This window comes from Trachinotus anak, unplaced genomic scaffold (genome assembly GCF_046630095.1).
Source record: "Trachinotus anak isolate AG129_WGS33_773 ecotype Australia unplaced genomic scaffold, CSIRO_AGI_Tana_v1 ptg000012l, whole genome shotgun sequence".
NCBI classification, from domain to species: Eukaryota; Metazoa; Chordata; class Actinopteri; order Carangiformes; family Carangidae; genus Trachinotus; species Trachinotus anak.
In genome coordinates, this window is record NW_027273863.1 from 13,618,735 (window position 1) to 13,646,544 (window position 27,810).

Genomic DNA, 27,810 nt, shown 5'->3' on the forward strand with positions numbered 1-27,810 from the left:
TGTTGTGGGCAAAAATGTGTTTTGTGAGGTCACAGTAACCTTAACCTTTGACCTTTGACCACCAAATTCTACTCAGTTCATCCTTGAGTTGAAGTAAAATTTTGTACCAGATTTGAAGAAATTCCCTTAAGGTGTTTCTGAGATATCACGTTCATGAGAATGGGAAGGACAGACAGACGAAGGATGGACATATAACCCGGCAACATAATTCCTCTGGCCCTGGCTGTGTGGAGGCGTGGAGGCATAATACCCTGAGAAACTGTTCTGGATTGCATTATGTTGTCAACCTCAGTTCATGATGGGTTGGATCTAAAAATCTCTTCAGGCTTTCACCTATTACAGTGTGCTTTGTCACTAATGGACTAGAGTGTGCCTCAGCTATCTTGTGTTATGATCCAATATGTGTCAGCTGCAAAGTAACAGCCTTCCCTCAGTTATAATGTGGTGATAATGCAATGCCATAAAATTTCCCCCCAGTGTTATTTAATTTCTCTAATCAAAAAGTTCAAAAAACATTCTTCTCAAGGTCCTGGCTCACTTGATGAAATATTCATGTAATATTTTCCTTTAATCATCTGCACCAAAACAATAAGACAAAAACTGGCCCATGAAGAAACATGACTCATTTGCACATTTTCTAATGAATATAATTATTGTTTCATAATGAGATTTGGAGAGGGGAAGAAAAAATATTTAGCAGTCCATCAAAACAGGGTGGATGTTCTGTTGTTTTGTCTTTGAATCAGAAACAATTACCAAGTCATTTCAGGGAGAGATGAGTATTCAGAGAACGCAGTAATGAATCGGATAGACTTAGTGAAGTCAAGTGCTGAAAGATGAGATGAGCAAAATAAAAGGTCTCGCAGCATGGTTCTCCATCTTCATATAGAGTGAAAAATCTTACAAGAAAGGGTTTTACTGCCTGCAAAAGATACCAGAAACATATTTCCTCTCCATAAAATAGATGTATCAATTGAAACCAAGTGAAAGCTATGACCCTCTATTGATTGCTGCTATTAAATGTACTTCAGTCATGGAGATGGTGTGCAGAAAAAGTGAAAACTGGAACACAGATTGAACTAAATGGGTGATAGGTTGCAGCTCAATATCAGCCTGTAGCCTATAAAATGCTGCGGATATATGTGCAGGGCAGAGCGACAGGAAGTTAATGTAAAGCCGGCACCAAACCTGACCTTACCTTTGAATTATGTGATACAGCAATGAGTCAGTCAGTATCGGTATCATTTCAAGTTCTTCAAGAAAAACAATTTTAATGTAAAGTGGCCACTCTCCAGTTTAATCCCCTGATTTGATTGAAGGAGACAGATCTTTATCTCACCCCTTGAAGTAAAGCTCTTTAAAAGAACAGTTTGATATTTTGGGGAATGAGCTTGTTCATTTTCTTGCCAAGAGAAGATTGATACCACTCTCATGTCTGTATGTTCAATATGAAGCTGGAATAACAGCTGGCTAGGTTAGCTTAGCACAAAGACAGGGCAAAACAGTCAGCTTGGTTCCATCCAAAGGTAACAGAATCTACAGTGCCTCTAAAGATCACTAATTAACCTGTTGTATCCCATCATCTGTTTAATCTACACATAAGCCAAAGTGTGAAAATGGCAAACTGTGGTTTCCTGCAGTCTCCTCTAGCTGGTAACCCCTTCGGACAGAGCCAGGCTGGTGGTTTACCTGTTTCTAGTTTTTACTACCCTGTGCTAATATAAACTACCTAGCTATCAGCTCCAGCTTTACATTGAACAGATATGAGAGTGGTATTAGAGAGAAAGCTGAAAAGAGTATTCCCCAAAATGTCAAATGCTTCCTTTAAGTGTGTTTTAAACATAAATTTAAGCACGACAGACATTAACATAGTGCTACGTTGCTTGGAATTTAGCACAAAAACAGTGACGGACTGGGGGGAAATGCTTGCCTTTAAAACTTCACTTGACACATTTCTTATCCAGATGAATTATCTCATAGTAAGAATCTTACCAAGCCAGAACTCATCCTCCAGGTTTCCAAAGCCAACCCGATAGTCACTCCACTTCCTGGAAAAGTCTGTCAGGCCGTTCTGACGACGCTGGAACACCTGGAAACCAATGTCATGATACAACAAGATCAGAAAAAAATGAATGAGTTGTTGGGACTAAATTAGCCGGTGTAACTCAGTGCTGTTATCACAAGGATGCTCAGTACAAAGAAGTAATTTGACTGTGAAATCCATTTCCAATTTTCTCCTCTACTCTGCTTCTTTTTTACCCAAATGACACAGTGACCTACATTTGCCCATTTGAAAGTGCTAATAAAAGAGAAGGTGTCATTTTCACAGTGACTTACGATCCAGCCTCCTTCATCAGTGGTCATGTCACAGTACACCTGCACTCCCTGGCTGGGGTCTCTGTTGATGTAAATGGTGTAGACGCCGCTCAGCGTCTCTCCATTCAGCAGGTGTTGGGCACAATTCTGTGGTGTTGCAAATAGACGACTCCCTGGAGAGGAGCAGAGGAAGAGTTGTGACAAGTCAGGATTTGCTTGTTTTTCTTTTCTTCCTTTTGACTTAAATTCATTCAGATTGTAGAAATTTATTTGAAACCCACGCAAATAATTTAAAAATTAAATGGTTCTGTTTCTTTAAACATTTGCTAATTACTATTTTTATATTAAGTGGAGTAAAGGCAGTTGCTTGTACTGACAAACTCGCAGTGAATTATACACAACCCCTCAGCTCTACAAAGCATTTTTGCTTCATTAAGCTTCTTGTTTACATTTCAAGGCTTGCAATTTAACTGTTTTTCTTTAAGAGGAGCCAGAGGCCTACCTTTAAATTGAATCCTTTAAGTACAAAATCCATTTGGACTTTTACTTGATTCAAGTTATGAACGCTGGACTTTTAGTGGCAATGGAGTAGGTTTACACAGTGCACAATTTGAATACATCCTCCGCCACTGCACAGCCTACTGCTGTGGCCACTGCTTGGTTAAAATATACTGATATTGATTTTGGCATGTTTCCCATGAATTCCAGGTGATTAGCAACTTTATGATGTTTGACAGACATCACCAACATCTAATTACAGATTGAAGACATTGGAGATTAGAGAAGACTCTTGACGATTATAAATTACCACCCTGCAGGTGCAGCCTTATGGGAAGTTTCCCTCACTATGCTACCGGGTATAGAGATGAAAATTGTGCCTGACTTTGGGGAGCCATTATTATGGTGAGTGTAATGTGAAATGCAGTGCAAAAGGGGGGGGAAAAAATCTGTCAGGCAAAAAGAAACGCTCCCGATCAGAAACACTTTCCAAGCTTAAATCAAAGAATACAAACACATTGTGTGTGTCTGTGAGTGAAAGTGTGAGTACTGTACCTGTAGTGAAGGTAGTGGAGACTACAGCACTAGTGTCAAGTCCTCTTGCTGCCTGGAGCTTGACAGTGTACTCTGTGGTCTCAGCCAGTCCCTCCAGTCGAATCCATGTGTCCTCTGCATCCAGGATCAGCTCCTGGTACACACACAAACGCACACACATTAACAAAAACACACACAGAGGATGAAATAACACATACTCTGAGTTAAAAAATGATAGATAAAACAATTTCCTTTCATAAAAGTAATTATTGAGCATGTTTTCAGTATAAACCTCAGGGTAAAAATAAATTCTGTTAGAATCCCCATAAGTTGCTAATAAAACACTGAATTGTGCTTCTGAGGTTTATTAAGACCTATGGCATCAAAAAATCATTTAAGCTATTTTTGTTAAGAAAACACTTGACAACTTGCTTTTTGTTTCAGTAACACAATATTCTCAAAGCACGTAGGGTCAATTTAGATATTGTACTAGCTAGTGCTGCCCTTCCACTGACTGCAGAACAGGTCTGCATGGCTCCGTTTTTATGTGTGAAAAGTGACTGAGCTGTAGAAAATCTGAAAAAAGAGAGGAACTGAGAAGCTAGAAAAGACAAGGGTGGATGGGAAGAGGAGGGGGGCCACTAGACGAGATAAAACACTCTTATCGGACAGCCACGCTGAGAAGCTGCTAAGCAATCAGGAAACAAACATTTCTATTTTTGGTGAAAATGTCATGGAGGTACAGTTACTTCCTTTTGTTTTTCACAAATCCACTTTTATTGAGCCCTTCTTAAGAAGCCAAGGCGTTTGACCGTTTTTTGGCATCAGTTTTGTGGCTTGAGTTTCTTAGATGAGACGTAAATCCTATAGTGGGGCGTTGAATTGATGAAACAAAAGCTTGCACTATGCATGTGTTTGTGACTTTGTGTGCATGTGTGTTACAGTTTGGCCTGGATACACATTAAATATGAACAAGTAAAAATGAAATATTCAGCCAGTTTGGAAAAAGAAATCACACATTTCCAGGCAATGTGTCCATGTGAATTATGCAGGGAAGCAGCTGGTAAATGGTGTCTCTCTGTCTTCGAGGATCTGACGTTTTCCCCACTGGGTTTTCAGGGTCAAGATTTTTATTGAAAGAGAAACAGCCCTGTCAAGGATAACACATGGCTTCTTACACTTGCTATAGATTGTGTATGTGTGGCTGAGTGACAGTATGTTTGGTGGATGCCTATTCCATGTATGTATGTGTGAATGGGGAGATCCTTACCACTCCAGGCACGTGCAGAACCCACAGTGATACATGCATTAACAATCTATTAAGTAAAATTTGATCAGACAAGAAATTAATCCCACAGCTACTTTGTGTAAATTATAAAAGTCCATTATCTCAGTAAGAGATGAAGCAGACTGAGCAGCTGTAAGGCTCAACAATATGTGGTTAGATTACAGCCGAGGTAATACTGAGCCAGACATCAAGTAGAGGCAACTGGAAGAAAATCTCACAAGGAACAGTTCAATCTCTGGCTGCAATAATCGCTGTTGCTCTGAGCATGAGTGGTGACTCATTTGCAGTTGTACGATACAAATTCAAAATGTGGCGCTCACCGTGGTGAATGAAGGTTTGAATGAAATCTAAAATAACATGAACATATGTGGTGAAAACAAAAAAAAAAAAAAGAAGACGCCGATTTTCAAATCTTCCAACTGGATTTGCACAGTCGTCCAAAAATTTGCCTTCCTTTCTAACACAGATGCTGCTGGTGTATGAGACTAAAGTTGACAATAAATAACTTACATAGAAGCATAATTAGTCATAAGTTTTATAGTCAAAAATAATAATTGATAATTTAATATTAAAAGTAAGAAAAAAGAAAGTAAAGTAAGAAAAAAAGAATCTGTGAGTCTTTGATCTTTAAAGAAATATCAAAAATCATTCTTTTCCTCTCAGCCTCTGAAGGGACGCCTCAGCGTCCGTGTTTAATTGACAGTGGAGCCTGCATTGCTGAGCCCTGACAGGGGAACAGCAGACAGAGTAAACAGCCTCGCTGTGGCTTACTTGCCAGACAGTGTGTTGTTAGCAGCAGCACTGAAGAGTAATGACACCAGCATCTAAATGGACCAAAATGACATTTGCGACTTTTTAAAGTATTTAATGTGCCGCTTCTGAGCCAATTATAAGCTTCATACCCTGCAAAGTGAGTTGAGCAGTAGGGATGTTCCGAGCCGATCCCAAGGATGAGTATCGGGGCTGATCTGAGTTATACTTTAAAAGATCAGCATCAGCATCTGTGATGCAGCTGCTCTCCTCACATGAACATTTCATTATATGTGAGTGAAAACTGGATTATTTGAATGTGAAAAAATGACTCTGGTGACTGACTCTGTTCTGACAACTGGGTTTGCAACGTACACAGATTAAACTGTGACAAGACAGAAATGGATCTGTTATCTCCCCTCTCTAATTAACACAGAGCAGTATACCAAACATTGAGGTAAATGCTTCTCATATTTAGCTTGCACTGACTGTTACTTTTACTGGATGACAAATGACAAATGTGGCAGGTGGCTGGACATGTCAGCTTTTACTAATAAACATTAATTCTGCAGGGTCCTTGATGGCAGGCAAAATTAAACTTTTATTGTCAGGTTTGTGGGCACTCTGCAGCCTGTGTCAGAGATGGTTTATGAGATAAAAGAAGCTTAACTCTGTAAAACCAATGTACAGTTGCAAGGAGAATGAGATGTTTTTTAGTTCCTGTCTTCTCTCTAGGTGATCACTTCACATCAGTTTCATTTCAGAAGTTACGTTCTCCACGTCAAATTTGTATCCATATTGTATCAGTAATTTAAACTTAACTTTATCCTGTTTTAGTGAAGGTCACACTATTTATGTGAGTAAATATAAATATGAAACTCTGTATCAGCAGATAATATTAAAGTACCTAGATTAGGATTAGGGCCAGAAAAACCTGATCTGCACAGCCCCAGTTAGTGACGCACTTTTCCATGGTGGATATTTGGTTGCTGATTCAGCAAACCAGGACAAAGATGTGTTCCTGTTTGTAAAATAGATAAGCAGACTTCAGCAGGAAAGCTAATCTGCATTGTTGTTTGAAGGCTGCTGCATTGCTGTAAGTCAGAACACATGTCTATGATAGAACAGATGTTACTAAGAGTACTGGAAATGGCATAATGATTTCATTTAACTCTTATGTAAAAGCCATAATATCTTTGGAGAAACATTGTCCTGCAAAAAAGACAAAAATGCAGAACATGTGATCAACAGTACGACTATCGCTGAATGGACTTTGTTTTCTTTGGAAAAAAGTAAAATCTAATAAAAGATCATCAAGAGTTACGGTTGGATTCTTTGTGCATGAGTGACACCCAATGGTCGACCACACAGCAGCGCCACACTTACAAGGTCAGAGTGAGAGACAGACACACACACAGAGGTAGTGAGAGAGAGAGAGTAAACAATGCATGAGTGAATTTATATCTCAAATATTCCTTCATAAGATCATGTCTCTATAGTGGACATTGAAGCGGACAGAGCGGAGAGAGAGTGAGAGTGTAAGACACCTAATTGGCAATAAAAGTGAGTCTTATGCAAAGCATCATGGGAACTGGTTCCAGTCAATTTGTTAACAGGCGTGATGTGTTCCACACAGATCATACTAATGTGCTTTATTATCATTACTCAGCCACATCAAAAAGTTCCATCAAAATAAACAATGTCTCTGCTGAGGCACATTAAAGTAATATCTCTATTGTACTGGCAATTTCCCTGTGTAGTTTCCTTATGTGTGTGTGTATAAATCTGTGTGTGTGTGTGTGTGTCCCAGAACACTCACCCGCTCCACATCAAGGGCTTACAAGATTGAAAGATAGAATTTGAATTTTGAAGTGCTTCTCGAAAAGTTGTGATTCTGCATTCATTTTCTTGGACTGAACATTGTTCAAGTCTACTATAATTAGTTTATAAAATTGGGAACATTTTCTACAGAAATTGAAGGAGTTTCAGTATGTCTTACAGGAACTGCAGAATTAAGTTTCTATTTTCAGGTGAACAGATTAACAAAAGTACAGTTTATCTCTCTGACACATGTTTGCAACTGCAGCATGGATACGTAACAGGATTTTCACAACCAGTAGATATGGAAACACATTTTTGGCAGCAGTTAAAATGTCAACATATATAATATCAACAGTGTGTGTATGAGTATCTCTGAAGTATGTGTGTAAGAGACAGAGTGGAGACATGACAGCTGTGTGTGCTACATACCTTACGGCTGCCATCGGCTGACTTGTAGGTGAGCATGTAGTTGTCGATTTCTGCGATTGGTGGTTGCCAGGAAATGAGGGCGCTGCGGTGATTCACTTCACTGGCTGTCAGGTTCAATGGTGCGTCCATGGCTGACAGAAAGACAGGAAAAAAAAAAAAAAAAAAACTTTTACACTCAGTTTCGTTCGCAAAACAAGGTACGGCATTTTAAGTAATTAAAGTTTTCTGCTAGAGAAACACTCGCTGTCACTGTGTTTCAGTATTTTCTCTACATATCTACTGTGTGGGTGGTGCTGTACTCAAATAATAATGATAGTGTTGATTTGTCTGCCTAAATTTTGCAAATTGGTGAAGTGAGTGCATGCCCATTGTTGAAAATCAAGAACATTTCATGTTGTTTTTAGAATTCACCGACCTACTGCGCATGTGAATGTGTTACGTAGCACACCATTGCTTAAGTGACTTGTACAGAACTGGTGCAGCTGGGCAAATACAGTGTATCTCCCTTTCTCATGGATTTGTGTGCTCTGAATTCCTTTTTAACACTTTTACTTTTTAACAATGCAAAAAAAAATTCACACTCATGACACATGATGGATAGTGTCTTTGCTTGGAAAATATAACACATACATTTCTCTTGACGTGACGACATTTTAAAGTGTTAAGTTACTGCTGGGGTAATTAGGCAGAAACTGTTAATTGTTAATTTGCTGGAATTTTTCAGTGTTCACAATGTCAGATCTCAAAGGCTGAATTTATAGCTATCAAGAAGAATGCAGAAAAAAGAGAATGTGTAAAATAAAGGAACTGGCAACTACGTAATTTGTGCTTTCCAATCCTCACATTAGGTCATATCAATTAAGGCAGTGGTGTCAGACTCAGGGCGCCATGACTCCGACCAACAGTGCAGCCAAGAGCAGCTCTCACTGCTGCTCTGTTGAGACTGTCCTCACCGCATGAAGATAAAAACCAATCAGTGCTTAACAAAATTATTAGTCACCTTTGGCTTAGAGAAAAGCTTAAAATATCAATGTCACCAGCTCCAAACACACACACACACACACACACACACACACACACACATACACACACACACACAACCACTCTCTCTCTACTGCCATCTGACTAATAGCATACACACACATACAGCCACACACACGCACACACACCGTACACACACATGCATCATGTAACTGATATTTGCAGGAATTATGCACAACACAATTATAAATAGTGACCTTCACAAATTATATCAATATGTATTGATAATTTATGTCATTGCTATTTTTTATTCATATTTTAAGGCTATCACAATATTTTATTCTATTATTATCATTATTGTTCAAGTGAAGAACATGCAGGGCACACAACAAATAAGCTGAGCTGAACTCAAGGTCTGGTGTCCTGCAGGCTTTTGATCATCTAATAGTTAATGAAGTCAAACTGTGGCTGACTCACTATCATGAAAGAAGTACAAGGCAATACCATCATAAGCAGCAAAACAATCAAAATGGCTGCAGGGGGTTACATTTGGGCCTTAAAGGCATAATTAAAAACCACGAAATTATAACTGACCCACAGATAATCTGCAGGGTGGTAAGCTCACAATGTGAACACACACTGTAATATAAAGCTGACTGACCAGTCAATAACAAAGCGACCAAAAAGCACTGGCCTTTTTTAAAGGTGAGGAGCCTATTGTCCTGCTTTGGCCAGGTTTTCTCTGTCTAGACCGACCAGCAATAGATGAAGCAAAACAGCAGTGACCCAACAAAACCTCAGCCACTGAGATTCAAGATGAATATTATGCCAGTACTGCTGAAAGCCATCTCTAAAGGATCTCTTTGTTTGATTTTTTTCTCCTGCCACTTGAACTATGTTTGGTAGTAGTATATATTTTTTAAGAAATGTTTGTCTGAATGTTGGGAATGTTGCGATTACACTGTATACATGTACAGCATACAACCTTAAAACACATGTGACCATTAGGACACCCTGTATTGCCATGCTTCTGTAGATGTAAATCTTTAAAAACTAGACAAAATTTATGAATCAAACTATTGAAATAAATAACCGACAGCTGGACATTGCAGTTTCTAGAAAACATTATCCAGACAGTAGTAAACCATGCAGTTTTTGGGGACTATTTTCAGCTGCGGATTAATACACATTTGGCATGCTAGTGAGTATGTACACCAATAGGACAGCGCTGTACTGGGACATGTGACCTAGTACGGAATGGAGCAAGTATGAAATAATGACTGCCTGACCTCATGCTCAAGGGGCAGCACTGGCGACTTCTACTGAAAGTAGCAGAGGTTTGTCCAAAAAGTTGCCAGATTTGTCATGAGGCATTAAAAAAAAAAAAAAAAAAGTTGCTCAAGGTGTCTGAAGTAGGTTAATCCAGTGACAAAGGCATAAGTTGCTGACACTTCATTTTGAAATCATTTTAAAGAGCAACACTCGATGGGGAAACTCCAACACTTGTTACACCAGTGGAGTAACCTTATCACTCAGTCACATGATATTCAGCTGACCAATGGTGTAACTTAGAAAATAAGACACATGTACCGTGAATGTATTCAATAAGGCGAGAGAAATCTACTACTACATCAGTAATCCTAAATTCCAACAGGACTCAGCAAGAAGAGCAGTGAGACACTTTTCCATGTTTAGTCACAGTGTAGCCTCAGAAGCATTCAAAGCCTTGATCAGCAAGCCCACCCAGGTTTTACTGCACATTACATCACACCATTCAAGTGCATTCTTGGTCCCTGCACAGCTTTAAACAAGGCTTGATTACAGTGCCTTTGTTGGTACTTCATCACAAGGAGACTCACCTCAATTGCACCACCTTATATCATCCTTTTTGAGTCAATATCTGATCTTCCGACATGGTAGCAGAAGCATCGATGTGCTATAACCTCATTTTAGCGCATGATAGAAAATAGATGACCTTCTATTTGGAAAATCAGTTTCCAGGAGTTACATCATGACTCTGGGGCACGTTGTGAGCCAGTCAGCGCTTGGTGTAAGGGAGGAAGGGGTACTGAAACAAATGAAGTGCTACACTTTGTGTGCTGTGCAATCCGACGTCACCGCTGTAAATATGAGATAAAGACATCCACTGCAGGGCTGTCTCTTTCTCTTGATTCCCATTGCCTGATTTTCTGGCTTTTGATTCTCACTTTCTTACTCCTCCCTCTGTAGTAAAATGAACATACATATACACAGCTTGAATTTTTAACCTGAGGGGCCAAAAGCTTAACTTTTAGCTCATCATCTGATCCTAAATTGAATCCAGACTGCATAAGAATACAAATACAAAGAAAACACTTCCTCCCCATGCTCTCTAATTGCGTAAATCCTTGTGTGTGCACATATGGAACAATCAATGAAAGCTTGGTAATTAACAGCATGAACCCGCCTTTATAACCTCCTGACAGATGCGGGGTGCCTTCTCTCAGAAGCTGTGATAGGCAGATCCACATTGTGTGACAGTGGGACTGGGAGAGGGCAAAAATAGAGAAGAAGAGGGAACCGAGTGTTTAAGAGAACAAGGCTGAGAAGTGAGTTAGAGATAAAAGCAGCACATTGCAGATAGTGCTGAAGTCCATGGTGATGTGCCAATCTCCTCTACTGCACTTTCTCGTCTTCATTGACCTCCCGTGCATCTCATTTCTGCCTTTCCTCCTCCCCATCCTTTGTTTCCTCCCATTCCCACTTCAACCTGGGGTCTTCTGCTCCTTTACTCTCCTCCTTATCTCCATGTATGCTTTTGTTTCTTCCTGCTGCTCCTCTTGTCTTCCCATCCTTTGTCCACTTCCGTCTTTTTTTCTTATCTGACAGGCTGCCTAACTCAATGTGCCAGTGAGTGAATGTAGTTTATCTTTTGTTCTTGTCATCCCCTTGTCTTGTTGAACACTGGAGCTGCATTACGTGTGTGTGTGTAGGGGATAGATGAGAGAAGGAAGAGGCGGGAGAAGGGGGTTTTCAATTCATAGAAACGGAGGACCCCTAGCAACCCCCGTTTTACCTGTCTTTATTCTTCCCTCCTCTTCATTCTCCAATTAAATCTGTCACCTTGTCCTTTTCTCTCGTACACTGTCCTTCCAATTACACCCCTGCAAGGAGCACGACCGAGCAGGTGAGCAGGTTTCATCTGGGTTCCTGGCAGCTGTGAAGCTCTATCTTTAGATGCAGAGGTTTGAACAATGAGATTGAGATGAATAGGTTTGGCTACACCCAATGTCTCATTAACACACAGTGTAAACAATGCAAGAGGAAAAAAATAAACACACAGAGTGAAGCAGATGGGAAGGGCAGCACTGGCAGCAGCAATTTGTTGTAGTCAGACAAGAGGGAGGAAGTTATTCCTTTGGAGTGGATATCACATCTCTGTGCCGATTTGCAAGCCAATCATTTTGTCTGAATGATGTCTAAGTAACTCCTTTGTATTTATGAAGTCTGTCAAATTTAATCACAGGCTGCATGGATGGATCTCACAGTTGGAATTATATTGTTCAAGCAAACACCTTGTTATTATCTTCATGAATGCACATCTGGAAAACATTAGAGCCAAATGGAGCCAAACAAGCCATCATTAGCACTGGTTCAAAGTTCTGCTTACACTTTTGCATTTGAAGGAACTTGAAGCCACTAATATACTTGTATGCTAATGCTTATACATACAGACATACATTTTTTATGCCTTCGCACCAGCAACAGCCAGGGCTGGAGGCATTATGTTTTTGGGTTGTCCGACCGACTGTCCATCCATCCCATTCTTGTGAATGTGATATCTCAGTAATACCATGAGGGAATTTCTTCAAATTTGGCACAGACATTCACTTGGACTCAAGCATGGTGGTCAAAGGTCACATTATGAAGTCAAAGTGACCTTGACTTTTGACCACCAAATTCTAATAGGTGCTATCCTTCAGTCCAAGTAAATGTTTGTGCCAGACGTGATGAAATTCTCTCCAGGCATTCCTGATATATCGCATTCACAAGAAAGGGATTCATGTGAGGTCACAGCGACTTTGGCCTCTGACAAACAAACCTAATCAGATTATCTTTTCAGACCACCTGAAAACAAACACTGGCCATGGCAATCATAAGCATAGTCAAAAAGCTTGTATGAAGAAACTAAGTTTTTCGTTGAGGTACAACTCAGTACAAACATTGTATTTTACAATGCAGACAAACACACTTAGAATCAACTGGTGTACCAAATATGTTTCTGGTTATTTGTGCTTGATTTATTCTCTACTGATAGCTCTGGTAGTTTAAGTAATGGATATAGCGTATTAGGGCTGTCAACAAATATTCTAAATATGATTTTATAAATTGAATTCAAACAAACTAAGCACACATTCGATTGTGAAAATGAATAACTACTTCAGCTTTCTGCCTTGCCGGTTCTTGCATTTCAGACAGGAGTCACACATCGTTACTTTCATAGATTGATAATGAAATGTACTCCAAGCGATCTAAAAAGCCCTGTTTGCAAATACTAGTCAGTAGACAGAAAAATTGTGGAACCTAAAGATAAAGTTGTTCTTTCTTTTTTAGTTAATTTAACAGGGATGATGCGGTTTAACATACTGTAGGTCCAACACAAAGCATGAAACTGATGTGTTGAGCAGAGAGTTTATAGCTATTGCTAATTTATAGACATTGCTTGTCCCTTGTTGGTATAGTACAGTATATACAGTATTACATGTAAAATATAATTAAAACAGTCAGTTACCCTAGCCTTACAGCAGTAATGAACTGAGGGCACATCTGAAAAATATGCACCCAAATGAGCACCTATACAAGTATTTACATCTCCTGTTCTACTGGTTTGCCCTCTTATGGTTATAATGTGCAAAAATAGATGGTTCAAACCTACACCTATTTAACCTTTACCTGTTTTATTAGAAGAGATAATCAAATTGATTTTTTGGCTAATTATGAGAGTGCCATCGTGTTCAATTCAGTTGAACAGTTTTATATAGTTGCAGTTCTGAGCATTTTACCATAAAATAACACAAGTTCATAAAAGTATATCATCTGTCCAAAAAATCTTAGTTGCCTGAAGAATGAAGAGTATGTTTCTGTAATAGCAGCACTCTCAGGACTTGGTGAACAACCATGAGCCAGAGCTCAATGAAGCTGCCCGCAGGAAGGATCTCTGGTGCTTCAAAAAACTTGCCAAGCACTTCTCAGCAAGTGGGCTCAGACACATCTGAAGGAAAAAGTCACAGTGCTCCAGCCTACAGGCTTACAGAGACACCCGCAGCAAAATCCCTTATTTTCCAGCCCTATAGCTTAAATATCAGCCTTAAGGGAGCAAAGCTGTCTTACTCCATGCTGAACTCTTGAGGCATGCAGGCCAGACAACAAAACAACCCGCAGCTGTGGTTAAGAGGCTTGAGAATTTAAAAAAAAGCAAAAAAAACAAACAAACAAACAAAAAAAAACAACAAACTCCTCCATCCAAAAAAACCTGAATGGCTGAGGCAGTCTCAACCACATCTTGATATAAGCGGGACTTTTTCCTGTGCTGTGTTCAGCATGCATATGGAGGAACCATCCTTCCCTTAGATGAGTGAGAAAAATCCAAACCCGACAGCAGCAACTTTCACTGACCTCCTGTACATTATCATGGCACATCATGCCATGTCAGGCGCTGTGCAACGTATGCACCAGAAAAATTGCACTTACAGTTAACAATTTCTGTCCAGTCATCTTTTTGGTCTGTAGGAGGCCATAAACAGCAACAAAGAGTTATAGCAGCAGAAATGCAGAGAAAAGAAAATTGCATATGGAGACATTTTTCCAATACATAGTAGCATGATAAGTTACTGCTGTGGTTTTTGTTAGAAACAATCAGAGATGAAAAGCTCATTCATGTCAGTCTTCAAATCCCACCCCTCAATTCAGATATCACATTCTGTGTGCAAACCCCAGACTTAAAATATAATTACACAATTACACATTTTGTATGACCATTTGTTTTACACTGTAAGACAAACTATTTCACTTTTAAATCCCCTCTATTTTTTACCACCGCATTTGCATCCTGTTAATTATTAAGTACACCATTGCTTTCATTTTGCTTGTTACAGTTACATGCCTATTTATTTTTTGCTATTTGCTTGCACAGATTTTTTTCTACAGTGCATTTTGGTTAACACTTGTTTTTTTAATGTGCTCTCTAAATAAATATATTGGGCTATTAGTCATGATGGATACATGTTTGCATGGATACAGCTATGACTCATTCTTAACTCTGTGGTTAAGAAGTAAACTAAAACTCAAAGAGTGAGTTAGACAGGAGCAGAAAAACAGAGCAGCAGACATGGGCAGATGGTGACAAAGCAAGAGCGGGGATAGTTGACCAAACCAATCAATGGTCTCATCCTCTCCTTCAGCTTGTTCCCAATATGACATTTTCCACTGGAGCGGAACAGTCTGAGAAAACAAGCTGTGTGAGCGCACCAGTACCAGACTTAAGATTTCAATTAGGAAGTTTAATAATTAACAACACTGGAAGTTCCCTATGAAGTTGGGGTTTGACTAAGGCAGCCCCTGCTAACTATGTATAGTACATATGTGCTGGGAGATAGACACTTGCATGGCGAGATCTTTTAATATAAATGACAAAAAACAGTGTTAATAAATTTGATATTTGTCCAAAGGTGGCACCTAATTAAACTCAGGGATAATAAATCATTGCTCTTGTCCTGAATTTAGTTCTTCAGTGAAATGAAGTAAAACCTGGGAGCGATATCTTTGAATTTAATCATAAAATATGAATGTTATCTTTTCTGAAATCCCTATTCTAGAAAAACATAAAAATATACAGTAGCAAATAGGGGTGGCACAGTGGTGCAGTGGTTAGTGCTGCCGCCTCACAGCAAGAAGGTTATGGGTTTGAACCTGGGTTATGGGTTCGGCCTATCTGTGTGGAGTTTGCATGTTCTCCCCGTGTCTGCATGGGTTCCCTCCGGGTACTCCGGCTTCCTCCCACCATCCAAAGACATGCACATTAGGTTAATGGGTAACTCTAGATTCCTTGTAGAGGGTTGCGTCAGGAAGGGAATCTTACGTAAAACTTGTGCCAGACTAGAATATGCGGCGATCCTCTATGGTGACTCCTGAGGGGAGCAGCCAAATGACAAAAAAAAAAAAAAAAAAAATATATATATATATATATATATATATATATATAGTAGAAAGTAGAAATACTGTAAAGGCCTAGATTCCAGGGTGGCTTCACAAATGCATCAAAGATTCAGTTAAGTACATATGTATATGACACCTTTGTTTTGTATTTGCAGGCAATATTATATTATAATAATATTGGTATAATTCTGAATAAAAAAATTAATTATTTTTTTAAGTACCTGCACATGTCTCTCTTGAGTGGAGGGAGGACACACTGGAGGATCTATTTGTCCTCTAACCAGGTCTTGTCTACATCAGATTTCCTCCAGAGTGGAATGGTAAGAATAAATGTAGTCTATTCCACTCAGAGGAGGGCAGCAACAAAGGCAAGCACCCAACCATTTGCTTGATTCAATAAGACACAGTGTTCAAAATAAAACAAAACAAAATTCGTGCCCTCTTTGCTCTCTCCATTGTGTTGCTTATGAAAGATTCTAACCAGGGTAGAAATGCTTCTTTTTTAACTTTTCTTTTGTTCTCTTGAGAAGCTGAGGCGCATGACGCACTAGGCAGAGCATCTGTTTCCAAATTAGAATCACCTTAAACTGCCAAGAAGAGTTGTTTATGTATGAGTTACTATGTGCAAGTACAGCATCGACACGGTTGCAGGTACACCTAATTTTCCTGAGCCCCATTTATGTTTTGAAGTCTCTGCAGCCGTGCTCATACGTTGTCAGAGTTTGTTTCTGTTTTGAGCCGTTCGTCTCTGCTGCAGTGCAGGACAGGTAGCTCTGGTACTCTGGGGGATATGAACTTCTCTGCTGACTGAAAAGTTTTTTTTTTTTCCCCTGCAAGAACTCTAGAAAAAACTAAGATTACAGAGCTGCAACTCAGCTAAACTGGAACAATTCCTTCACCTTTAACTTTAGTCTCAACGGAGCTGCTGATAAAGGCGATTATGATTAGAGAGGTGGGTCACCTGGTGGTGAAGCGGGCAAAAGTTACACAGAGTTCACTGATTTAATCTCAAGACAGCTTGTGTCTTTGACCGAGTCAAAATGAATGGCATAATACTGACCCCTGTGACAAATGTTACTCTGCCACTGGTGTTACAATGCAATAAAATTTAAAAATGAACACTATCCACAAAATGCTTATATGTCCCTGAGTGGTGCTGTTAACTAACCCATAATAATAACCTCCTGTCGATATTTTCTTTCATGTTGTAAATATTGATGGATCTGGAGCTAGGTGATAAACAGTATAAACAATGATCATGATAGAGCATTCTCTCATTGAGAAAATTAGAAACTTTCATATGTTGATAAGTTACATTGCTCAACAACACACTATGGACCAATCACATCAGAGAAACAAAGCTATTTCTAACCAATCATATGGCAGCTGTTAAACAGACTGTCCACTTCTCAAAATAGGCACAGCGGGGTTTGTTGAATCAGTTTTACAAGCCACATGCTCCAGTTTTGGCATGAGAAGCTGACAGTTAAACATAGAGGCTGATAACTCCCTCCTCAGAAACGTTTTCATATTGGCACCGTCTCCATTTACTAAAGACCTGAGCCATGTAAATCCTGTTGTGCACAAATAAGATAACAAGGTCTGTCAAGATCAAGATCTTTGTGTTTGGCCACAAAGGTGATGAAACTGTCCCAGAGATGGTACAGGTTACCCACTGGTCATGTACAGTACACTGGTAACTAAGCTGAAAACCTGTGTTGATGGGAAAGACCACAGACTAAGTTTATCATTTGAAACACTACCAACAAGTAAAGCACTCAGCCTCCAACACCAGTAATCAGATCCATCCCCTGCAACAGATGTAGTGATAAGGAATTTAAAGCTCAAGGTCACCTGTTGAACAGAAATAGGAACTTCATTTCTAATGTGACCTTGTCACAGCCCAGGTAGTACTGGAGAAATGATTTGTTGTTATGTGAGGGGGAACAAATTAATACTATGCCTTGCGGCTATACCAGCCAGGCGTCCTGTTGTGTGTTACCAACCATGCACTGACTTTGTTTCATTTCATTTGTGCTAACATATGAACACAGAGAGACACAAAACCAAATCACTTCATGGAGGAGGGTAATTATTATTGTTAATCCATCAAAATCTTAACAAATGAGTCCCTCACTGCTCTGCAGCTTCCACATCCTTGTGTTTGTGTTTCCTTTTCCCTCTCTGCATCTGCCTCATATTAGATAAGACCAACCTCTTTGATGTCTGGCAACCAATCAATAGAAAAAATCTGACCATGACAATATATACTGACTGATATGAGAAGAATTACTGTGCTAATTTTTTTTTTTTTTTTGCTACATTGCCCAGCCTTGCATCCATCCCTCCAATTTACTGTGACTTTTCTAGGTTAGTCATGGTGGTGGTGATTTACTGTTACAGCACATAAACACTGTTTTTTTCTTTGTATGACACACTTCTGCTATTTGTGTTACACTTTATTAAACCCCTGAGTGAAATGCAACCCATGGGTTTGTTTCTAACTACTTTAGAAGCAGTGTGTAGCCTTTACCCTTGGTCAAGGATATTGGCAGGATTATTCCTAATTAACATGTATATTTCTTGGTGTGAGGAAACCCACGCAAACATGGTGAGAACATTTTAAATCCACACTGAAAGGCTCCAGTCAGGCCTGGAGGAGCGTCCTGCTGTGAGGCAACAGTGACAACCACTGAGTCACTGTCACATAGACCAGCTGGATAAAATGAACACATACGTGTTTGGAGGTTGGTAATGACCGTGCCGCTGGTGAGGGGTCCTTTGGTGGCGTAGAGGGCTACAGAGTAGGTGGTGCTTGGCTTAAGGTTCGACAGCTGGTGCTCCTGTTTGTTGCCCTCCACAAGGAAAGTATCTGCTGTCACTGGAAAACAGAAGTAAAATACACACAAGGTTTATATGTTAACTATGTTTGGACCATCCTGCACATCTTCTGTTTTCATTTTTTTTTTAATGTTCTATGAAAAATACACCCCAGCATGGACAAATGGCAAAGCCTACACTGTTTAACAGCCTTTGGGTTCCTTTTTCAATTCGAAGGATTTCTACACTAATTAGGCTTTTGGTGAAATATGCTTTTGGAGAGTACATAAGGCACAATAATGTCTTTTGCACTTGAATATGAGTAAATACTTATATAAATATACCTGAAATACAAGCCTGAGGAAACATTCTTCACCACTGATCTCATGTACTTCTATAATCCAAGAATCATTTGAAGGTATTTTCATGATGTTTGTCTCACCAATTTAAACAGGGTGAATTCCGATAAATCTCTAATTCAAATTCTAATTGCATTTTCAGTCATAAGAAACTGCCTTTGAATTGATTTTGTGATAAATATTTTCTCAAAAAATAATTGTGTAACATGAGTGTAGGACATCAAAAAGACATTTAATATAATTGCTCTAGTGTCACCGGCTCACTGACAGGATTGTGGTGGATCAGAGAGTTTTAATTTGTAGTAATAATGATGAGAGCTGTGAAATTTCACAGTGACAGTGATGCTGGTGAGGATACAGGTAAACCATATTCTTATATAAAGTTTGACTGATTGATCCTGCAAATGGTTTGAATTTTATGTGGGTGTTCCAGGTTGCCAATAAAAACCTATTTTTGATGCAGGACGAAACTCGATGAAATATGGTTTATTGACCTTGGTTTAATACACTGACACTCTTGGGAATTTGTCCACAGCTTACATTGCAGTTCTGTAAACCCTGGCTGGGGCTGGTTTCCAAATATGTGTCCGGCATATAGATACTGTCGCTGTATCTGAGATGATCTGGCTGAGATCCAGTCTGTCAGGGTGTAATTTACACATTGACTCTCACAGCTGAGTAATAGAGATTTCTGTGAATAACTCCATGCATGGGGTAGTCAGTGGGCTCATGTGAATATGAGAAACACGCTTTCAAAACATTTTCTCCAGCCAGTTTATAAAAGTCAGAGAGAAAATAATGGTTGAGATCAAGCGTTGTTAAACATTTGAGTGGTGAGTTTAAAAAGCATCTCCACAAAGACTAATGACTGCCAACGCTGGGCGAGTTGTTTGAAAAACGTGATTCCTTTGAAACTTTTTACACTTTCATATTTCAGCGCTGTAGCTGTGCATGTCAAGTAGCTTTAAGCTTAATCTGGGGCTGGCTAACCAAATGTAACTTGGCAGTCATCCACCTACAGTGCATTCAGAAAGTTTTCAGACCCCTTAACTTTGTTCTGTTATATATCGCAGCCTTATGCTAAAATCATTTAAATTCACTGCTCCTCCTGGGCCATAGAAGGACATTCTCTGAGTTGTCCCTAAGCCAATCCTGTGTTGTCTTGGCTGTGTGCTTTGGGTCATTATCCTGTCAGGAGGTGAATCTTTGACCCAGTCTGAGGTCCTGAATGCTCTGGACCAGATTTTCATTAAGGATATCTCTATACTTTGCTCTGTTCAGCTTTCCCTCAATCTTGTCCAGCCCCCCTGTCCCTGCTGCTGAAAAACACCCCCACAACATGATGCTGCTACCACCATGCTTCACTGTTGGGGTGATTTTGGGCAGGTGACAAAAGGGGCCTGGTTTCCTCCAGACATGATGCTTAGAACTGAGGCCAAACAGTTCAACCATGGTTTCATCAGATCTTGCTTCTCACAGTCTGAGAGTCCTTCAGGTGCTTTTTTTTTCCTTTCTAGAGGTTTCTGCCATCTCTACACAGGACCTCTGAAGCTCAGCCAGAGTGACCATCAGGGATTTGCTCACCTCTCTTATTGAAGCCCTTCTCTCCTGATTGCTCAGTTTGTCCAGGCAGCCAGCTCTAGCAAGAGTCCTAGTTGGAGTTGGAGGCCACTTCGCTCTTAGGAACCTTCAGTGCAGCAGAATTTTTTTTTTTTGTAACCTTCCCAAAATCTGTGCGTCGACACAATCCTTGCTCTGAGCTCTGAAGGCAGCTCCTTTTCCCCCTCATGGCTGGTTTTGGCTTTGATATGTATTGTCAGCTGTGAGACCTTATATAAAAAGATGTGTGCCTTATGACCAATCAGCTGACTTGACCACAGGTGGACTCCGATCAAAGCATAGAAATATCTCAAAGATGATCAAGATGGAATGGAATGGAAGGCACCTGAGCTACATTTCAAGTGGCATAGCAAAGAATACTTGTGTCAATGTGATATTTTAATTTCTATAATTCAGTTTTTGCTTTGTCATTATAGAGTACTGAGTGGAGTGTAATGACCAGGGAAAAATAGAATTTAAAGGATTTTAGCATGAGGCTGCAAAATAACGAAATATGGAAAAAGTGGTCTGAATACTTTCTGAATGAACTGTAGTTCATGGAGTAAGTAATAAACTGGTTCTGAGGTGCCAAGCAATATGGCTATCTTTTTCCTGTCTGGATATGCCTGTCAGACAGTGAAGACATGGTTCGCATCAGAAACGTATGCTGTGTAATAACTGCGATGTTTGTGCCAAGGCTTCGTAGTTCTACCAAGCATAATGAACTGGTCTGAAAGCAAGACTAATGGGTCTATATTGCCTCGAAGGACGCATCCCGCTGATCTCACTTCTTAATGGGAAAACCTTGATGGTACCTGTCACATCTCCACATGATGCACCTGAATGACCTAAAACAAATCTGCTCATTATACTCTGACTCTGCAGCCTGATGTGACTGCAGTCCAGTATGATTCTACTCAGTGAATATAATGTTTTTTTCAGAAACAAATTGGCATGTAAATGTTTACTTATACAGCACCTTTCATAGCCAAATGCTTCATGAAACACAGTCATTAGGCATATAGACACTGGCATCAACAAAAAAGCTGATGTGTAAAAAACATGATTCAGGGTCTGGGTCTTCAGTTCAAGAACATTATAGTGGCGATGTATTTGCAACTGTGCACTCCCAGAAATGAAGGCATGAAAGAACACTGGAGTTATCTAATTCTTGTCCTCAGCTGATGGTTAATCTATTCGTTGTCTAATAAACAGCATTTGAATGGCATTTGTGACAACTTACCCTGGTTGTGTGTGAGGGTCAGCACATAGTTGTCGACACTGGACAACGGAGGGCTCCACCTTAGCAGGGCTCCTTGTGGAGTGATATTGAGGGCTGTCAACTCAGCTGGCATGTCCATCGCTAGGATTACAATACAAAAAACAAACAAAATGTGTTTAAAAAAAGCCCAAAACAAAACAAACCAAAACTTTTAAGAGCTTCCAGGATATTTTTTATTTTACTCATGTAATTTTCAGTTACATACAGCAAATATGACAACTAAGGATCACTCCCTACACTACTAAGGTCCACTCATTGGACTTATACAGTACTAAGACAGCCTGTTCAATATATATGCCACCAAAAAATAGATTAATGTTTATTTTTCCTTATTTTTAAAATGTCATAAAATACTGGAAAACTGAAAGTGTGAAAATGTCTTTTGTTTGACAAACACTCAAACCGCAACCAAGAGATATTCAATTTATTTTTTAATGATACAAAGTAGTAATCACATTCAAGAAGCTGGAACCAGGGATGGTTTATTATTATTATTTTTGACTGAGAAATTACTAAAACTAATTCATTCAGTCTACTACTAATAATAATAATAATAAAAGGTGGAAACATTCACTGCATAACAAAAGCCCTGCTGCAGGACTTCTCATCTCAGGTATTTTGAAAAACCTGAATAACAATAATTTGTACACAACCTATACGAATGTGTCATATTTGCTGTCCGATGCCAAGACGGAGTCATTGTGTACATCGTGGATTGTGATATAATAGCAAAGACACCTTAAATGCCAATTACACCTAAACAAATTTTGAATTGAAAACCATCATTCAAACTGCATCAGAGTTATAATTACAGTGACTCTCTTTGCCATTTTGATCACTGTTTCCTCAATTCTAACACATCAAAGAGAAATTATTGTGTCAAATAGGCAGTAGAAACTCACATATTCTCCTGAGCGTACTGTTCCCCCATGCTCTTACTAATTTCATTCTCAGACTGCTGGACATGCCAAAATTGAGTTTGAATTTAATTATACCTTTAACCCCAGTGTTTCAACCCCAATTTCTCCTCAGGCGTGTTATTTTGGCACAGCAGAGAGCGTAGCAGGAGAACATAGTACACTGCATGTGCTCCAAAGCTCTGTCCAGATGAGGTAATTAATACTGCCCTGCCCTCATCAGAATTAAAAAAGAATTGTGCTCATTAGCACACCGAAGTGAATCCGAGTCTTTCTTTCCACTGTAATAGATGAGCAAACCTGATTGAAATCATTACTGTAATTGCAAAAAGGTTTAAGTGAATTTAATGGATGCTTGCCAAGTCAATTAGACTGGCAATGGAGATGGAGCTGAGATGGCCAAAAAAGAAAAAAAAAAGTAAACAGGTCATCCTCTTTCGTCAGGGCCTGTGATAATCCAATCATCACTCTCCATTTCCTGATTGCACCGGTGAATCACAGACTCGAGCCAACATACGTCACACTCGCATTCAGATCCGTATCTGAAAGTCAAGCTCCAGCGCTTAACATCCTGTTTGGATTCAGGACAAGACAAAAGGCTTGAAAAAAGGAACAAAAGCTGCTATGTGACCACTCTATGGAGATTCATTATGTGATACTTAAAATGACTTATTCATAATCGTATTTAGCAGTGACTGATATGAAGTTGTCTACTTAGGGTAATTATGACAAACATCTGGTAAGTCTGGCTTGGCAATTAAACAGTATTTAGCTTCTGCCGCTAGGGGTCTTTCAATCAAAACAAAAACAAAAGACAGCGTTGGGACACATCGTGAAATAGTGTAGGATCATAGGAGTTGTTGTTTTCACCACCATTGCTGTAAGCTTTTCCTGGGTTGGATTCCTTCGGTGTCAGTTTCACGTTAAAAATCAGTGATTCACCAATGTTCTTCGGTGGACACACGTCTCTGAGGGACTGGGAGCTGAGCTTCCTAACATTTGTCTGGTTTTCTTCTCTGATAATTTAAGGAACCAGATGTCCAATGACTAAAATCCTTTATCCAGTTAAAATATATAGTTGAAAACGACCAAGGTGTAAAAATTGTATCTTAAAAATGTGGCTTAAAACTAGATAAAAGTCCATTTTGACAGTCGACCAAATGAAGCGGATCGTTACCATGATTAAAATCACGTATTTCTATAGTTTTGAGAATTGCTGGAAACATTTACTGATAATATGATCCGGACTATAACTGACTGATTCGGACTATTACTGTATTTAGTCTCTGCTAGCTTCAGCTATTGGTAGGTACTCTGCTGCTAACTAGCTCCAACAGGCCAGGCAGGATTATTATAACAAGTGTAGTCAACTAACGCAAGAGTACTTATTCACCAGCAGACTCTATTTGTCTTTGTGAACCCTGAAGAGACATGAGAGATGTAAAAAGGCTCATAGTGGTTTCCTCTCTGCACACACACCAGCTTGTTAGACTTATTTACAAGTTAACAGCCAACAGTTTATTTGATAGTGTGGCTAATTTGTGAAATAACTGTTGATGCAGTTTATAAGCCCGATAACAGTTTAGATTCTGGCCCTGACTTTATTGGAAACAATTGGTCAAAGGGATGTTGTAGTCATGGGGCATTTTATGTTTTATGGTCGGTGTGCTATTAAATGTCTGAATAACACGTTAGAAAAGCCCCAGGAAAATTGCTTCAAACTAACTATTTGTACACGGTTGAGCTGGGAACAACCCAGCTGCGTTGGTTGGCCATGAGGTCTGCTTTATGTTATATCTGTGGTCATTATGTAGACCAGACTGCAGCAGACAGTACAGTTAGTAAGACATACTGGGCCGTTTTACTCCCCAGTCTATCTCCAGATCCCCTCTCATTACTGCAGAAGCTGCACTGCCTCACTGTACAAAAAAAACAGGTTATCAGTGTGTGAGTGCCCCACAGCTACACTGGATGTGATTGTGGCACAATACTAATACTCATGTTGGGCAGACCACAGCCATGCAAATATTTCTACCTGCTGCACCAGCTGCATGTGAGCTACACTGTTGTAAAGTTACAGGAAGACTTTTCAATTCTGAATATACTCTTTGTGCAGGAAAATATGCTTGACATGACCAATCATTACACCCAATCAGCAAATATTGAATATTTATTTATTTTGTGCCATTTAGCACCTGAACCTGAAGTATTCATTAAGTAAATGGTCCTCATGTAGATTCAAAGGGAGTAATCATTAGTATAACATTAACATAGCAGTCTGCTCTTAAGTGTGAGATTCAGATGATTTTCTCTGAGCGTGCGTTCTGCAGGCCCAAGGACTTAATTATTATTTTCTTTTGTTCAGAGATATTCTTGGCAGATAGTTACAGACTTGTTCCCTGTATATGAATAAATACTATTTTCTGTGACTGAAAAATTAAAAAAATAATGGACCACTTGGGTTTAACTGACTTGGTGTTGCACCTGTAATTGATTCAAAGTTAAATGATAGCACTTGAGCAGAGATGTCATGCTGATACTGTGACACGTGGAACAGGGCTGAAAGAATGCTAACCTGAAAACTGCAAGCTGCTGCACACCAAAGGCATGTCCAGCCTAACAAGCCTCACTGGTTTCTGACAAGGAGAAACAGGTTTTCAGAGATAGAAACCATGCTCTTTTTCCTTTTTCCCCCCTCTTGGATGCTCACATTAATCGCCTCTCTTACTCTCAGTCTCTATTTTACGTCTTTTCTTTTGCCACTCTCTCTGACAACAAAGTCCTTTAGCCATATGTTTTGTTTTATGTATACTTTATCTTGATTGCTGAAACATTTATCATTTTGTCTTTCAGTGTTAATTGTGATTTTATTGAATATTCTAATAAAGCATCGTCTATGAGATATTGGTTAAAAAAAACTGGACAAGCAAGGAGGACTTTAATAGTCTTTCTCCAACCTTCAGTATTGGGGAGATTGATACTTTACTAGAGGTCCTGACACTTTGCTAACGAGCACCATCATTAGCTCTTAAACAGGCCTTCACACGGTCCATTTAGTGTCAGCCCTCCCAAATTCATCTTAGATTAGTAGCACCTGCTGTGTTGGCAAAATTAAATATGACTCGTTGCTTTTTTTTTTCTTTTTTTTCATCTCCTCTGACAATAATTGATTACAGAAGTGAAGTAAGCAGCCATTCAAGTCATTACATACTTGGCCAGGCAATGTTGGATTACTCTTCCAATCCCCTGTTTATGTATTGTTGTTGAAGGTGGTATTAAAATGTTCCTGGTTGGGCATTGTGCAATGAGGAAAATGTTATTTACCATTCCTAACAAGCTTGACTTTGGAGTTATGTTCTTTTCAGGCTATTACAGCCCCAACGGCTCTCTTCATTGTAAGTACACAGGGACTGAGAGAAAAGGGAGCTGATAATAAAAAGAGAGATGAGAAACCAAGTGAAAGTGAGAGAAATCGTCTCTTTTAGCTTCTTCTTTCTCACTGGATTCTTGAACCGGCCGGCTCCTGCTCTCATTGGCATGCAAACACACCTTCTGCTCTCCTCCCCTCTCTCCTGCTCTGTGCTCTCCTCAGCTCCCTCACACACAAACACACACACGCTGAAGAGCATGCGTACAGAACAGTGTCTCATATTTACATGCGTGTGTGTGCAAGTGAGGTTTTATGTTTTCCTAACTTAAGATTCAGTGCTACAGTAAGTTGAGAGTCTGACAGCATGAGGGCTGGAGAGTTCTCACATATAATGATGGATTGGTAAGACAGAGGGGGAGAGAGATAGAGGGAAGGAAGATTTAAGAGAAAAGGGATGAAGCAGAGAAAAAACTGAAAGATGGAGGATAGAGAAGAGAAAGAAGAGAAAGGGCGCAAGAGACAGAGGGAGGCATAACAATACAGAGGTTAGGAAAAACGATAAGGAAATAAGCAAGCGAGTAAAGACAGACAGAGGAGAGGGAGATGGAGTTGGGAGTAGGTTACCAATTACTGGGGTCACGGAATGGACAGTTTCATCTATCGCAGCAGCAAAGATTGCACCTCCTGCAATGTCAGCTGTACCCTCAGATTTTGTTTGATATCTGTGTGTGTGTGTATTTCTCTTTTTAGTACAAATCTCCTGACGCAAAGCTGTTGTGTGTTGTTCTGGAAAGAACAATTGGTGTGAAAGTCTAGCAGGGGAAGAGCAATTCTTCATTCATTTTACATGGCAAATATTTTGCCCTTGTGCCGCCCACTCACAGAAGGAACGTTTATCAGGGAGCTGTAGTTGAAGGAGTGAGGAGCGTGGCTTTAATACAACGCAACCCTTTATTTTACAAGAGCAGAACATTACAGGAACGGCAACAATGGATTCCTTTGCCTTTCAGGGGACATGTTTCCAGCAAGGAATCAAACTAGGAAACCCTAAGAGTAGGCAACCACCTCAACAGCAGCCTGCTGTAAATAGAAGAAAAAACAATGCTTCTGATCAAAGCATCTTATGTTTAGAGCTGTAACAATTATTATTGATTTGTCAGTTGTTCAAAAATTAAATGCCGACTATTTCTATAATCAACCAATCATTTGAGTTACTATTCAAGCAAAGGTGCCAAACACTCTCTGATTTCAGCTTCTCAAGTGTGATGGTTTGCTGTTTTTTCTTTGTCATATACGACGGTAAATTGAATATCTTTAGGTTTTGGACTGTTGGTTGCACAAAACAAGCAACCAGAAAATATTCCTGTGGGTCTGGAGGTTTTCTTTATATGTTACAGAGTAAACAATGAATCTATTAACTGAGAAAATAATTAAATGTCCTAATAACGTTTCATTATTAACGCCCACCTGTGAAGACGGAGGTGCTGACCACTTTGCTCTCCTGACTGCCTCTGACTGCGTTGATACTGATCTCGTATTCTGTAGCAGGAAACAGACTGGACAAGGTGTAGTTGGTCACATCGCTGTCAATCACCACGCTGTCCACTCGACCTGCAGGAGACACCAGAGAGAGAGTGAGACCAACATCAGAA

The 27,810-nt window shown here is 39.6% G+C and overlaps 1 protein-coding gene across 2 annotated transcripts in view; it reads right to left on the reverse strand.

The window, feature by feature from the left end:
• tnr (tenascin R (restrictin, janusin)) overlaps positions 1-27,810 on the reverse strand; it is a 167,178-nt gene that overhangs the window by 10,695 nt on the left and 128,673 nt on the right. For both annotated transcript variants that reach the window (XM_071491776.1, XM_071491777.1), the window contains 7 exons: positions 27,626-27,769; positions 21,833-21,952; positions 18,549-18,692; positions 7,637-7,767; positions 3,370-3,502; positions 2,338-2,489; positions 1,993-2,089 (listed from right to left, as the gene is read on the reverse strand). In XM_071491776.1, coding sequence (XP_071347877.1) covers positions 1,993-2,089; positions 2,338-2,489; positions 3,370-3,502; positions 7,637-7,767; positions 18,549-18,692; positions 21,833-21,952; positions 27,626-27,769 — 921 coding nt within the window. The remainder of the gene's footprint in view (positions 1-1,992; positions 2,090-2,337; positions 2,490-3,369; positions 3,503-7,636; positions 7,768-18,548; positions 18,693-21,832; positions 21,953-27,625; positions 27,770-27,810) is intronic.